Source organism: Anarhichas minor, unplaced genomic scaffold (assembly GCF_050575085.1).
Source record: "Anarhichas minor isolate MPS153535 unplaced genomic scaffold, ASM5057508v1 ptg000007l, whole genome shotgun sequence".
Classification (NCBI taxonomy): Eukaryota; Metazoa; Chordata; class Actinopteri; order Perciformes; family Anarhichadidae; genus Anarhichas; species Anarhichas minor.
In genome coordinates, this window is record NW_027466453.1 from 20,046,904 (window position 1) to 20,062,611 (window position 15,708).

Sequence of the window (15,708 nt, forward strand, 5' to 3'; positions counted from 1 at the left end):
ACCTGATGTGGTGTGATGAATATGGCGATGCTAGTGTTTACACCGTAACCTCATAATCTCTGACGCGTTTTGTTTGTTGTCGCATATTTCACGACTCTCACCCGACACGTGCAGCGCATTGATCGTAAATGTAAAAGCTTAATTTTGTGCTGGAGTTGGACTCTAATCAGATGCAGCCTTTGAACCAAGGATTTGTGATGTGTGACTCTTAACTGTAACAATAATGGAAGTAGGCTTGAATTTGAAATTTGCAAAGTACCATTGATCAGCCACCCAGCAGCAGACAGAGGGAGTTGTCCAGTTAAATACAGCTGAGGCTGATGAAGCGGTTTTCTTTCAGGTGACACCACACAGCCTTTCCTCTGTGACGCTCCACGACAAACGATGCAAAGCTTTTATTTCACATGTACATACTGAGCTCTGATTGTGCTCTTGGATGCCTTTCCAGATGTTTCCTTTTCCCCGCTTGATAGAGCTCTGCTTTCTTGCCAGCTGGCAGCAGTCAACAGTCTCCTCGCTCCGCAGCGAGGTCTCACATTCGGTACGTGTAAGCGAAGAAGACAGGACACAATCCCTATCGGTCACAACAGAGGCTGGGAAAACTCAGTCAAAATTGGAGAGACTCATGAGCTCGACCTTAAAGGGCCAGTTCTCCCAAATCACACATAGTGATGTCCAGCCTGAGGTGATTAGCATCCAGTCGGCGTATGAATCCGGATCACAAGTTGGAGTCGATGTAAAGTTGATATACAGTGTGTCCCGAGCTGATACTTTGAGCTAAAACAATGTAAAATGAAGTGATTTTACTTGAATGCATTTCTCTTTGTGTGTGCATAATCTTTCAGATTTTGTGTGCATTTGTATACTTCTCATTGTTTTTGATTCCTTTTTTAAATTTTTCTATAAAGTCAGGTTTGGTCCTCCAGTTTTGGAGCCGACCCATTGAAGGTCTGCGGCCGACCATGTGCCGGAGTGCCTGTCCGATTGGCACAAGTTGACCTTTAATGTTCCCAGACCCGCCTGCAACCCTGAACTGGATCAGCAGGTATTATAAAAACACAGAATAAACCATAAGAGAAGTACAGAAAAGAGACTGAAGGTGTTTTTAAATGCAGGTCAGGTCTTTTGTTTGAGTGAGATCCAGTTTGAAGTATCAAGCGATTCCATAGACTGCAAGCCCCCCAACTTAGTCCCCTGGTTCAGGACCACTGAAAAAAAAGGATAAATCTGCCTCCTGGTAGGTGTGACCTGGATTAGCACCAGCTTGAACACACATAAACTGTATGTAGGGTGCACCTGACTAACTGGACTTTATCCAGACCAATCTAACTCTTATCTGATTTGAGTCTTGACCCAGGCCTTATCAGATCCTGGACCTGAATCATCAGGCAAGTTTAACCTGTTATATAAGTGAAAACTCAACAGAAAGACAATACACAGTAACTAAGGAGATCAAAAACAACTTTAAAGCACTATTGACACAACTAAGGAAATATTTCTCTTGGACACTTTTTTTTATTCCCCCTCTAAGTGATGCAAAACTAAACTGTATCGTGGAATGACTTTACTTGTGGTGCATTTGTGGTTGTTACACTCAATACTTAGCTCCTCCCAATATATAATGAGGTGTACTTACCCAGGAGTTGGTTATTGTTTTGCGGGCGTTATTCTCTGGAGCACATAAGAGTTATTTTCTCTCCCACAAGCCAGATAGTGCGCATGTTTCTACAGCGACATTTGTGACATTTGGTCTGCTGTTGTGCTCGTGCTGTTTGCCAGGCACAGTTTGATATTATGCTGTGTATTAAGGAGTGGGAGTGCAACTGTAACGGGAGCCATTAGACCCACATCGAATGCCCACTCGCAGCATCAGCAATAGTCTGTGTGTATGTGTGTGTCTCCCCTCGACCAGCAGGACCCAGTGGGGAACCACAGCGGAGTGATGGGCCTCCTAAGACCACTTAAAAACACAAACCCACAATCACACTGACACACACGTCCGGGCACACACAGTGACCTAATTAGAGCTGACAGCAGAGGAGAGAGAGCTTATGAAAAGAGGGTGAGGAGAAGGCAAAAAAAAAAAAGGATGGTGCAGAGAAGCTAGATAGAAAAAGCAGAGGTGGAGCAGAGAGAGTGATTAAGGAGCAAATGCGCTCTTTAAAGTTTTGAAGTGAAGTGTTGGCAGAATGGTGACCTGCTTCCTCAGTCCCTTCCCTCCTGTAAAATGGATGATGTGTAGGGAATTACCCCTTTCATAAATGTGCGCTTAAAAACTCAGGTCTACTTGTCATCTTAATTTTGTGAGGGGGGGGATAGTAAGTACGTACGTTTCCTGCCTTTGTCTGTCCCTTGGTGATGAAGGTCCATATTGTCGGTGTACCCTTCAGTGCTGATATGTTGGCTCACGACATTCTTACCCTCCAGGCTTTGCAAAGGGCATGGCCACTGTCCTGGTGACTTGTAGGTATAAATAGAAACTTTTCTCTGCTCAAATGTTCAGATTTTCTTTAGGCGGAATGCCGTCCTGCCCCGCCATTTTGACAACAGCTAAGCTAACAGCTATGTTAAGTTAGCTGGCCCCTCCGCCTGCCCGTGCCATTGATGTATAAAAAGAATTAGATGCAGCGTTGGAGGCGGAGCCCCATTGTTTCCTTATCAATTGTTTCCTTTCTAAGAAATCTCTCTCGCTCTGGCACCTGCCCGCCCTCTTGATGTTTGGCAGCCAGTTAAAATCATAAATGTTACTGTGACCTGACTAATGATTTATGAATCTTTTGAAAGTTCTAAAAACAGTTGGCAGCACCAGTGATAACGTATTGGACTGTACATGTGTCATAGTTCAAGGGTGACATCTTTTTATTAAAAGTCTTTTTGTTGGTCCAAAGGGGCAAAATACTTTTTATAGGCACTTGTAAATCCATGATAAGATGAATTTACCTGCTGCCTCCACTAAAATATGCCCTATACCCTATGACAGTTAAGACAACACAACCTACTTATTTTTGAATGCATATAAACAAGTAGTAGTAGCAGCATTAAAACTATATACACTCTATGACAGCAGAGTTGCTAAGATCCTCAACCTGAAGACAACATTAGCACAGAGGCCTGCTGTTAGTGACTGTTGGTGCTACACAAGACTAAAAAGTCTTGTTTAGTCAAACTTACTTTGTCACGATGTTTGCATCATCTGCCATTCAAGTCAGTTTTAATAATGTGTATTTTAGGAAGATAGAAACAGCTTCCTTTCTGAAGAAGACTAATCATTCTGCATCATGCATCATATAATCTTCATATATGCGTCAGTGTGAAGCCATGTGAAGCCAGTCAACTTGTCAGTGTGGACTTATGTAAATATTTGTGCGTGTTTTTTAGGGGAAAGTGGTGTTGCTGTTACTGTCTGTTCTTGTATTTCTGTTAATAAGCAGTGCCATCATGTGTCTGTTTATGTCTGTACTGTAGTATATCACGTAGATCTTTGCAGCAACGGAAAATTCTTCTTAGTCCCACCCTAACCACCCACACACACACACACACACACACACACACACACACACACACACAAACAGTTGGGTCCGCCCACCAAATATTTGGCTTCCTGTGCATGAGGAAAATTCCCACACAGACGCTGAAGATACAACACAGTCTTGTTTCCTGCTGCAGCTTACATCAGGTAAAACAACGCATTTGAATCTATCTATGCCTGTTTGTGTGTGTGTGTGTGTGTGTGTGTGTGAAGATAGATGCTTTATTACAAATGTTTTCTTCTACAATGTTTTAGAGTTGTTAAGAATAAAAAATACAGATAAAACTGACGCTGCTTTTACTTGCAAAACAAAACAAGTTTTGTTAATGTCTTCTTGCAGTAAATACGGAAAAATATATTCTGAAACTGTAACAAATCAAACACATTTTTGACCCAATATGTATCAAATTGATAATTACCACAAGATGGATGCGGATCAGAAGCGTCTTTTTACTTCCAAAGGCAGTGACGTCTATTGTAAAGCAACGACATAATGAAAGATGCTTTAGTTTGTCTGAGGACAGCGATGTTTAAAGCGGAGCATGGTATTGGTCCAAAGACAACTTGTTGATATTTAAATACTTTCCAAAGGGCAGATTCACTGAGCTAACAATAAAGAAAGCCAATGCTCTGCACTCAGGCGGGGGAAAATACAGGAAAATGAGTGGGACAAACCTCACTCAAACAGACGATCCTGAAGAGGAGAAAGGTGAGTTCAAGTTTATAGTTTATGGCGGCAATCTTGATTTGACTTGGTGCCAATCACAAAAACACGCACATGCTTTAGAGGCCATTCATCACGTGTTTGTTTTCTTTTTAGAAGAAGCCGACTGGGTGGACAAAAACCGGGCTAAGCTCATCCAGGATGTCATTTTAGTGATGCCAATAGCGGATGAGATGCTTCAGCAGAAGATAATGCATAAAGAGATGTACGACAACATCAGGGTAGCCCGGACCAGCCAGGACCAGATGAGGGAGCTCTACACGACCATCAGATGTGTAAAAGCCAAATCTGCTTTCTATAGAATCCTCCAGAAAATTCAGCCAAAGATATACGAAGGTAAGTGAGGTCGTTCTGGTCTAAACATGATGATGATGTAATCTTTGTAATGATTAGTTTAGTAATACACCTACTTGTGCAAACATGTCAGCAACTATTCAGCCATAAAACATTGATCCAGGCATATTCCGTCTATTTGTGAGCATAGCTTGTAGATAAAAGTTGCAATTTTAATACGAATTAATAAGATGTTCAAATGCTGAAAACATTGCTTCATCAAACATCACTGCACTCTTTCATTGCAGCAGAAGATGTCGTCAAAGAAGTCATCAACAAGCACAAAGAATATATGAGGGAAAAGTTCAGATATGAGTTTGAAGGCACTGAAGAAGATCATGAGAATATACAATCACTGGACAAGATTTACACAGAACTTCACATTGTACAAGGAGAGAGTGAACGTGTCAATTTAGAACACGAGATCTGGGACATTGAAGATAAGGCGAGGTGTCAAACAGCCGAGGACATTAAAATCAACTGCAATGACATCTTTAAAAGTACACCAGCAGATAGCGAGTCATCCGGGCATGACAGAAGGAAAGTGAAAGCTATCAGGACCGTGATGACAAAGGGAATTGCCGGCATTGGAAAAACTGTCTCCGTGAAGAAGTTCATCCTCGACTGGTCAGATGGGACAGCCAATCAGGACTTGGACTTCATCTTTGTGCTACCGTTCAGGGAGCTAAACCTGGTCAGTGATCAGCATAGCCTTGAGTCACTTGTGAGAGAATTCCATCCAAACCTTAATGACGTAGCAGTTGCCAGAATATTTGAAAATCACAAAGTTCTGTTCATTTTTGATGGTCTTGATGAAAGCCAGCTTGAACTGCTTTTTGGAAAAACCGAGTTATTAACGGATGCCACGAAGAAATCGTCAGTGGACACTCTGGTGACCAACCTCATCAGGGAGCACCTTCTTCCCTCCGCTCTTGTCTGGATAACCTCCAGACCAGGACACATTCAGCGCATCCCTCGCAAACATGTATACAAGTGGACTGAAGTCAGAGGATTCAACGATCCACAAAAACAACAGTACTTCAGGAACAGAGTTGAGGACAAGGCAGTTGCTGAAAGAATAATTGACAGCATCACGATGTCCAGGAGCTTATACATCATGTGTCACATACCTATCTTCTGCTGGATTGCGGCAAAAGTTCTCGAGTATTTGCTGCTAAAAATGGACAGAACTAAAGATGAAGACATAACGATACCCACATCTCTTACTGAGATGTACACACACTTCCTTTGCATTCAAATGCAGGTAACTACCACAAAGTACGACAACCAGTACGAGTTAGACATAGAGGACATCGTCAAGTCAAATGAAGAATTCATTTTTAGATTAGGCAGATTGGCGTTTGAACACCTGATTGAAGGAAAAATCATATTTACTGGCAATGATCTGGAAAAATATGGCATCGACATACACAAAGCTGGACTTCGCAGTGGGTTGTGCACAGAGATACTCAAAGAAGAGAGCGTGTTCAACAGAAAGAAGAAACTCTACTGCTTTGTGCATCTGACAGTTCACGAGTACTTTGCTGCTCTCTATGTGTACCGCAGCTTTGCAAGTAAAAAGATAGATTCCCCAGTCCTCAAAGAATTCCTGCTCAAAGGGTCAGAGGAAGGGCTCAAGTCTATCTTGGATGCAGATCCAATTGATTTACCTTTGCCTGAGCTGATGGAAATTGCAATAGCTAATTCAGCACCGAGAAAGACAGGAGAACTGGACATGTTCCTCAGGTTCCTTATTGGCATGTCCCTACAATCAACACAAGAACTGCTCCAAGGCTTCATTCAGCAGGAAGAGAACCACTCTGCAGCTGTTGAGGAAATTAGGACAAGTCTTTTAGAAATAGATTTATTGGACTGCTCACCTGAGAGATGTCTGAACCTTGTTCACTGCCTGATCGAGCTGAAAGACAATTCCCTGCATGAAACCGTGCACAAGTATCTAAAACCAGACCACAATCCAGAAACACAGCTCTCCCCTGTTCAGTGCTCAGCTCTGGCCGACTCAATTCTGATGTCAAAGACGCCTCTAGATGAATTCAACCTGGAGAAATACAGACCTTCTGCTAAAGGTGCTTTTAGGCTTGTCCCAGCCGTGAGGAACAGCAGAAAAGCAAGGTGGGTTGGTTGCTTCTATTGTGGTCAGCGTCGGAAATACACGAGGGCAAAGGGCAAAACTGCCCCTAAGGAATATAATTTTGCCCCTGATATCACTGGGAGGGGAAGAAAATGCCCCCGAACTTTCTAAATGAATAAATAAATGGACCTGTGACTGCGAGACTGCGGTCTACTCAGCAGACACTTACACTTTAGTGCACCTATATGCTGAAATTCACGGTAAACTCATTCAAACGGCGCAGATCGGGAGCGAGCGAAGGACTTTGAAAGATTAACGTGAGACAACATCCGGTTTCTTCAGACGAACATCCGGTTTTCAGAATAAGATGTCAACAAAGTATACATATTGCATAATGGAAATTAGATTAAATGAATTATATTCACATTAAGTATAAAACATGCTACCTGCATCTCGTGAGTTAAAGGTAAAATACACCTAAATTGTGCATAAAGTGTCTTTATTCTTTGATTTGAGGGTTGCTGGAAATGAATAATACCTGACTGACAGTCAATTAAGATATTTGACTGCGCAACAACTCTGAACTGAATTTGTACCTTCAAATGGCACATTTTTTAAATTTTTAAGGTGCTCTAAAAATATTTATCTCAAAAATTCCACACAATTACTAATGCATAAGTTCAGGACAAAAATGGGTAATATCACAACATTTGAGGTACTACAAAATATCTTTCTCAATAATTCCATACAATGACTGATGTATATGTAATCAAGGCATCGTTGACTTAATAATTGTTAATAGTTGTTTAAAAAATTTAATAACAACAATAAATAACCACAAAGAAATAAGAATAAAATTGAATATGATTGTCTGATTTATGTTTGTTTTTTGAATCTGTAGACTACTGCCTAATAGTCTTATTATTGCCATTTGATGACAATAGCTCATATATTGTAAGCCTCAATAAGTATATTTATTATTTTGAACAAAGGTTAAATGTTATTTCACAAGTTTCAAAAAGTGCCCCCAATTTTTTGAAAATGACCCTGGATTTCAGTCAGTGGGGGCAAAAATTGCCCCCAAAAAATATGTAAATTTCCTACCCTGATTGTGGTATATCTGTATTGCATACAATCATTTTGTCACTTGACAATTTGAGCTGACATTTGAGCTGGCAGGTTTTTTTAATAAAGCACACACAAGTACACAGAATGCATCCCTGCATAGTGGCAAATGAATAGCATGCATCTAAAACTTGATCTGGTCTTGATTATTTTTTTTCATTTCCACAGAATCTCTGGCGTGTGGCTTGGTGTTTGGGGTTGTGCAACAATCTCCTCAGCTCTAAGAATGCATAACTCTGTGCTCACTGAACTGCACCTGATAAATAATTTCTTTGATGACAAAGGTGCAGAGATCCTGATTGATGGACTGCTAAACTCTCAGTGTAAACTAGAAGCTCTGAGGTTAGTAAAACTATTATTCTTATATTTAATATTTTCTCTTGTGATACTATTTGTCTTTTCTTTTCTGTTCTTTTTAGTACCTTCTAGATATGTATTTGTAGAAGCAGTGAAGTACATAAAACAATAGATCATTTTGTCATAGTTCAATAATTATTTTTTTTTATTCACATTTTGTTTGTAGCTTCTCAGGTAATGTAGGTTCACAACCAGTCTGCGAAAATATGGCATCAGCTATCAAGATCAAGTTCATCTCAAAACTAAGGGAACTGGAGCTGAGTGGAAACGCACTGCGAGGTTCCTTATGCTCGTTGCTTTCTGTTGGGCTAGACAGCTCTAAACTGGAGAAGCTCAGGTCAGTCTCAGATATGTTTTTCCCAAAAACATTGAAGTATGAATACAAGGTACATGTAAAGTCTTGGCTATGTCCTTTGGCAGAAACGATGTATTTGTTCAATAAAGACATTATCCACACCGTAGGAGCAGCTGTCCTGCTAAAACAGTCATGTTGTCTTTGTATGAATACTTCTTGATAGATCATTGTTGTTAAATCTATATTACTGTAAGCAATATTTACCATATTGACACTGAATCAAATATCTGTGCAATGTAAAATTGTTTGTTAAACACCTCACTGCATACTTTTATGCAGCTGCTGTCAGTGTGCTTTGGATCACAAGTCAGTTTGGTCCGGCTGGAAAGTACATGTTTCTAAATTGAATGCCATTTTTTATCATCTCTGTACCAAAAGACTCAACAGAAATCCTGGTATTAGAATAATCTGTGAGGAGTTGACGACGGCTTTCACATCCAACACATGTCACCTGCGAGAGCTGGAACTGAGTTACACCAATTTTGAAGACTCAGAAATGGAGATCCTCTCTACTGGGCTGATGAGCACGAACTGTTCTCTGGAAGTGTTGAGGTGAAACACTGCATTACGTTGCACATCAAGTCTCAATGACAGCTGCATTATCATGCAAATCCCAAAATCCAAACACAATAGATGTTAGGAAGTATGTTAATGGAAAGTATTATGTCTGACAAGGTGAATGTTGAGTAGAACAAACTCAATTGTATAAAGATAATTGATAAAACAACGTGCTACACTAAGTAAAGGTTTTCATCTGTAAATATTTTTAAATAGACTATGAAGCAATTAAATGATATTCCTTCATTTGTCTTTCAGTCTCAGTCACAACAGGCTCACTGAGGAAGGCTGTAAGCAGCTGGCCTCAGTACTCAGCTCCAAATCTTCCCACCTGACAGAGCTGGACCTGAGCTACAATGACCTGCAGGACTCAGGAGTCATGGCGCTCTGTACTGCACTGAAGATCCCAAACTGTTTGAAAACGCTAAGGTCAGTGCAATGAATAGCTCTGTTTCACTGGTGGACTCAGTAAATATAACCCCTTGGTGCCCCTATGTCTGAATGAAGTGCCGCAAAAGTGCCCTTCAAGAAGAGACATCATGATAAAGTGCCTTCTTTGATACCCCTTCGGTCGCTAAAACATGATAAAGTTCCCTAGAGTGTGCCTTTCCAGTGAAGAAAACATTATGAAGTACCCTCTTTTATGCCCCTGCGTTGCTAAACCCCGATAAAGTGCCCTCGAGGGTGCCCTCCCCTAGAAAAATGATGATCAAGTTTCCTCAAGGGTGCCTTTGAGAAAGCATAATCAAGCGCCCTCTTGGATTCTCCTGCGGTAGATTAAACATAATGCAGTGCCCTCATGGGTGCCCTTCCAGTGGAGAAAACATGATGAAGTGCCCTCATGGGTGTCCTACCAGTGGAGAAAACATGATGAAGTGCCCTCATGGGTGCCCTACCAGTGGAGAAAACATGATGAAGTGCCCTCATGGGTGTCCTACCTGTGGAGAAAACATGATGAAGTGCCCTCATGGGTGCCCTACCAGTGGAGAAAACATGATGAAGTGCCCTCATGGGTGTCCTACCTGTGGAGAAAACATGATGAAGTGCCCTCATGGGTGCCCTACCAGTGGAGAAAACATCATGAAGTGCCCTCATGGGTGTCCTTCCAGTGGTGAAAACATGATGAAGTGCCCTCATGGGTGTCCTTCCAGTGGAGAAAACATGATGAAGTGCCCTCATGGGTGTCCTTCCAGTGGAGAAAACATGATGAAGTGCCCTCATGGGTGTCCTTCCAGTGGAGAAAACATGATGAAGTGCCCTCATGGGTGTCCTTCCAGTGGTGAAAACATGATGAAGTGCCCTCATGGGTGTCCTACCAGTGGAGAAAACATGATGAAGTGCCCTCATGGGTGCCCTACCAGTGGAGAAAACATGATGAAGTGCCCTCATGGGTGTCCTACCTGTGGAGAAAACATGATGAAGTGCCCTCATGGGTGCCCTACCAGTGGAGAAAACATCATGAAGTGCCCTCATGGGTGTCCTTCCAGTGGTGAAAACATGATGAAGTGCCCTCATGGGTGTCCTTCCAGTGGAGAAAACATGATGAAGTGCCCTCATGGGTGTCCTTCCAGTGGTGAAAACATGATGAAGTGCCCTCATGGGTGCCCTACCAGTGGAGAAAACATGATGAAGTGCCCTCATGGGTGCCCTACCAGTGGAGAAAACATGATGAAGTGCCCTCATGGGTGTCCTTCCAGTGGAGAAAACATGATGAAGTGCCCTCATGGGTGTCCTTCCAGTGGTGAAAACATGATGAAGTGCCCTCATGGGTGACCTACCAGTGGAGAAAACATGATGAAGTGCCCTCATGGGTGCCCTACCAGTGGAGAAAACATGATGAAGTGCCCTCATGGGTGCCCTACCAGTGGAGAAAACATGATGAAGTGCCCTCATGGGTGTCCTTCCAGTGGAGAAAACATGATGAAGTGCCCTCATGGGTGTCCTTCCAGTGGTGAAAACATGATGAAGTGCCCTCATGGGTGCCCTACCAGTGGAGAAAACATGATGAAGTGCCCTCATGGGTGCCCTACCAGTGGAGAAAACATGATGAAGTGCCCTCATGGGTGTCCTACCAGTGGAGAAAACATGATGAAGTGCCCTCATGGGTGTCCTTCCAGTGGTGAAAACATGATGAAGTGCCCCCATGGGTGCCCTACCAGTGGAGAAAACATGATGAAGTGCCCTCATGGGTGTCCTTCCAGTGGAGAAAACATGATGAAGTGCCCTCATGGGTGCCCTACCAGTGGAGAAAACATGATGAAGTGCCCTCATGGGTGTCCTTCCAGTGGAGAAAACATGATGAAGTGCCCTCATGGGTGTCCTTCCAGTGGTGAAAACATGATGAAGTGCCCTCATGGGTGCCCTACCAGTGGAGAAAACATGATGAAGTGCCCTCATGGGTGTCCTTCCAGTGGTGAAAACATGATGAAGTGCCCTCATGGGTGCCCTACCAGTGGAGAAAACATGATGAAGTGCCCTCATGGGTGTCCTACCACTTTGACTCTTGTAATGGTAATTTGTTATGTAGTATACGTATATTTCTACTTACTTAGTATATATTTCCACTCAGTATATCGTAGTCATGCATAAGTAATTTTGCTCTGAACTTTGTTGAACTTCACCGTGTCTCTGTTGTGCAGAAGAAGAGTTCTCCCTTGCCTGTTCACAAAATATAACTAACTGTGTTGTATGAGAATGTTCCAGCACCAAGGCCTTTGGGCCGCTTGCTTTGGTTGCTGACCGTTTGTTTTTGAATGTTGTTCCTATCAGTCTGAGACCAAAAGTCTGAGACTGAAATGTCTGTAACATTGGCCATCGGCCCCCACCTTTGCTCATTCTGTATAAAGAAAGCTTGTTCACTTTTTTCCAGGTTCTTCCTCACTGAGACTGTATGCATTCTGTTGTGATGATTGAACCTTCTCTGCGTAGAGAATAAATACTTAAAAGACAACCTGTTTTTTGGTATTATGTATTTCAGCATGAAAAGACTCACGCAAAGCGGGTATGGGGATTTTTTCCACCACACTGCTAATTGATATGTCTGGATTTAGCCTTTTGTAACATGTCAACACAACAGTGTCGCTCTTTAATACAATAGAGTTCTATAGACGTTCATGGATATAGTGCTCAGCTTTCTGAAACTCTTTGAAAGAGTGGTGTTGAGTCAGGGCGTTTTGGAGGTTGTGCTGCTGTTGAATTGTATTGTACTGAGAACAAACATTTTGTCCACCCTGTACATCTCGAGGATGGAGTAAGTACATGTAGCGTGTGAGAGAACGAGTGTCTCAAATTTATCTCTAAAAATAATATTTGCCATGTTAGGGGTACAACTTCTTTTCTGCTCCTTCTTTTGCTTTGCCTCCTGCTCTTAAAGTGTCTCACTGTGTGATGTGTGGTGCTACACGTCAAGTCTATAGGGAGAGCCATATAAATGACTAATCTAATGGGGTGTGTGGCATGTTAACAAGTGAAAATTGCTGCTGATAAGGGCATGTAACACAAGCCTAAAATGTAATTTGCCTGATTTCTGTAGGCTGTCATCCTGTAAAGTGACAGAAGATGGATGTGCCGCGCTAGCCTCGGCTCTGAGGTCTGACCACTGCAGCCTCAGGGAGCTGGACCTGAGCTTTAATCACCTGGCACATCAAGGAATCGAGCTGCTGACTGAAATACAGAGGGATTCACGCTACAGTCTGGAGAAGCTCAAGTATGCTCAAACAGGCTGTCCACTCACTTCTATCACTTCTATCATTACTCCAAGATCTTTTTAAGATTCATTTTATTTGAGGTCGATTTGAAGTGCATGTGTGACAATATTGTTGATGTTGTCACCTGCTGTCCCTCTGTTTCCCATCAGTGTGGATCAAAACGAAGAGTTCTGGTTTGACCTGCAGCTCCTGAGACAGTGTAAGAATGTGATTATTGTAATGAAATGCTAAAGCTGTGATGTTGTAACATGAATGTATTGTTAAATGTGGATATGAGGATATCATGTTAAGTGGGGGGCACGTATCTACACAGGACTGTGGTTCTGTTATCACTGTACTATATTGTTGTGTATTTATTAAGTGATAGCATACAAAAAAGTGTCAGGTGGCAAACTCCAGGTCTCTACCGGCCCTCAGGGCGCGACTCTTCTGGTTTTAAAAATAAGTCAGATTGTATAGAAGTCTATGAGAAAATGACTCTACTTCTCACTTGATTTATCACATCAGCAGACATTGTGAACAACATCGCTAGTTTGAAGTCTTCTTCAATACAGCATGATGTTCATTTAGTAAATGATGGTCATATTTAGAGTGACATAGATCATAAAGCAGGGGATGCTTTAGGGCGGGGCTACTGTGATTGACAGGTTGCTACCACAGCGTTTTCCTTTCTGCGATTTGTCAGTGTTTTCGTCTTACAACTTTAACTCTATCACAGTGTGTTCTCAGTTCATGAAAGTTATTTAACTCTTTTGGTTGCCTAAATATTCAGTGTTTAGTTTTACTTAACTCCACCCTCTTGTGTCACTTCTGGTTGCAAAAAAACAAGATGGCGACGGCCAAAATGCCGAACTTAAGGCTTCAAAACCACAGTCCACAAACCAATGGGTGACGTCACGGTGACTACGACCACTTATTATAAACAGTCTATGGTCGTGAAATAGATAAATCATGGACAGGCTGAGAAAAAGAATGCCACTCTGCTTTGAGTGCTATTTGAGATACAACACATCTCTAATTGGATAGTACTAAAGCAATAAGAGATCAAGAACCACACTCACACAGCAGTAGTACTCCACTAATGAATTGATTCTCCTGTCTTCATTACAGATGCATGTGATCTGACACTGGACCTGAACACAGCAGGCCTGAATGCAGTATTGTCAGAGGAGAACAAAAAGGCAACATGTGTTCACGAGAAGCAGCCGTATCCTGAGAATCCAGAGAGATTTGAACACTGTCAAGTTCTGTGTGAAGAGGGTCTGACCGGTCGCCATTACTGGGAGGTTGAGTGTGATTCAGCTGATGTTGGAGTTGCATATAAAAGTATGGACAGGGTGAACGACAGTTCAAGTGAATGTTCTTTGGGGAAAAATGAAAAGTCCTGGTGCTGGTTTTCTAACGGGAGCTTTTGTCATAACGATTCCGATTTTGAGTTTATGGACTGTGCCACAAAAAGAAGCACCATAGGAGTGTATCTGGACTGGCCGGCGGGTGTTTTGTCCTTTTTTGAGGTCTTTCCTGATAAACTGACCCACCTGTACACTGTCTGTACGACTTTCACTGAACCACTCCATCCTGGTTTCAGTTTTACAGACGGATCAGTTTACCTCTGTAAAATAAAGCAACCCAAAACATCTTTGTGAAAACATTGTACGTATAACCACAAAGAGCGGCTCCCTGCTGGATACATGCAAAAACAGTGATACAAGACCTGTAGAATAATTCAATGATAAAATGAATCTGTACCGTGGTCCAACAAAAAGCCTGAGTAACATACAGTTTTAAACATATGGGTCTGAAGGATTAATACACAAACCCATTAGAGCAGTGGTGTCAAACTCATTTCCACTCTGGGCCACAGCAGCATCACGGTCGCCCTCAAAGGGCCGGTTGTAACTGTAAGACTGTGTAAATGTAACTACTCCTAACATATTGTTAAATAACTGTCTGCATTTGATTATTGTTTATTCAAGTGTAAAAATATTGTACATGCAGTTATATAAATGTAAAAATATATTTAAGCACATTTCTGTTATTATTACTTAAATCCTTTTAATTTAGGGTGAAGAAACCCACATTACTCTATCGAAGATCAAACTATTAAAGAAAACAACAAAGACAAAAAAAAGCAAAACAAAAAAAGATGAAAAGTTAGACTTGATAATAAAAATATGGCACTTTTGGTGCATCCATCTGTAACCATGACACAGACCAGATGTTTCCAGTTGCTGTTCAATGAAGGTCGCCACCTCAGCCACATCGGCTTTATTCTTTCTACGCCAGAGCTGCTTCTTGCTTAAAATCCTTTCAAGGGTGCGTTTGCTTTGTACAGTCCCACGTGAAGCAGCAAGAAGTAATTCATGTGTTGTAGAGCCACGTTTAAAGTAGTCTTCAATGTACTCACAATACTTTTCTATGTCAAATGTAGGGTAACCTGCCAAAGAGATCCTTCTATGACTGTTGTGTTAAAGTATCTTATAATTATGACTTTCTTTCTCATGACACATGTGCATCAGAGGATCTGAAACGGTCTTAAAAGCATGACATGTAAACTGACTTTGTAAATACCAAATAAAGATCTAAGTCTTGCTACCTGTTTGAAGTTTGAATATTTTTGTAACTATAAGTATGATGAAGTAATTTGGGTCCAAAGAGGGGTGGGTTTGAGCACTTTTTCCCATTGTCGTACATGGGGAAATGAATGGCAGTCAAATAGCGAAGGAGAGTCGTAGCACACACTCACGTTCAATCCACCCATTTTTAACGTATGCATGCTCGTGTATTGTTCTGCAAAACATGTGTACGAAAAATGACGAATCATAAGTGGTGAATGACAATAAGTGTTCGCTTGTGCTTTTTACAGCAGGCCAATTAAATAAAGGAAATCTGGGGAATAAAACGTAACATTTAACAATCAAAGCAGAA

General features: G+C 41.7%; 1 protein-coding gene across 11 annotated transcripts; it reads left to right on the top strand.

Annotated features, from left to right (window-relative positions):
* Positions 1–35: 35 nt before the first annotated feature.
* Positions 36–15,375, top strand: LOC142945130 (NACHT, LRR and PYD domains-containing protein 3-like). 11 transcript variants are annotated; one of them, XM_076086509.1, is made up of 12 exons: positions 36–1,045; positions 1,913–3,676; positions 4,121–4,238; positions 4,350–4,589; positions 4,835–6,719; positions 7,972–8,145; positions 8,327–8,497; positions 8,894–9,067; positions 9,332–9,502; positions 12,606–12,779; positions 12,930–12,979; positions 13,891–15,375. In XM_076086509.1, exons 2-12 carry the CDS (start codon positions 3,608–3,610, stop codon positions 14,424–14,426), a joined length of 3,762 nt encoding a protein of 1,253 aa, XP_075942624.1. In that variant the 5' UTR covers positions 36–1,045; positions 1,913–3,607; the 3' UTR covers positions 14,427–15,375. The 11 variants fall into 11 exon arrangements, with proteins under 11 accessions (XP_075942624.1, XP_075942625.1, XP_075942627.1 ...); XM_076086510.1 differs by having other exon boundaries at positions 1,916–3,676; XM_076086512.1 differs by lacking the exon at positions 36–1,045 and having other exon boundaries at positions 1,415–3,676; positions 4,838–6,719.
* Positions 15,376–15,708: the final 333 nt, after the last annotated feature.

Bases quoted from the DNA above. Each gene is read 5' to 3' on its own strand.
- LOC142945130 (XM_076086509.1), top strand. From the start codon at position 3,608: ATGAGGAAAATTCCCACACAGACGCTGAAGATACAACACAGTCTTGTT. The intron at 8,498-8,893 runs GTCAGTCTCAGA...CTGTACCAAAAG, and splicing joins TCTAAACTGGAGAAGCTCAG to ACTCAACAGAAATCCTGGTA. The intron at 12,780-12,929 runs GTATGCTCAAAC...GTTTCCCATCAG, and splicing joins TACAGTCTGGAGAAGCTCAA to TGTGGATCAAAACGAAGAGT.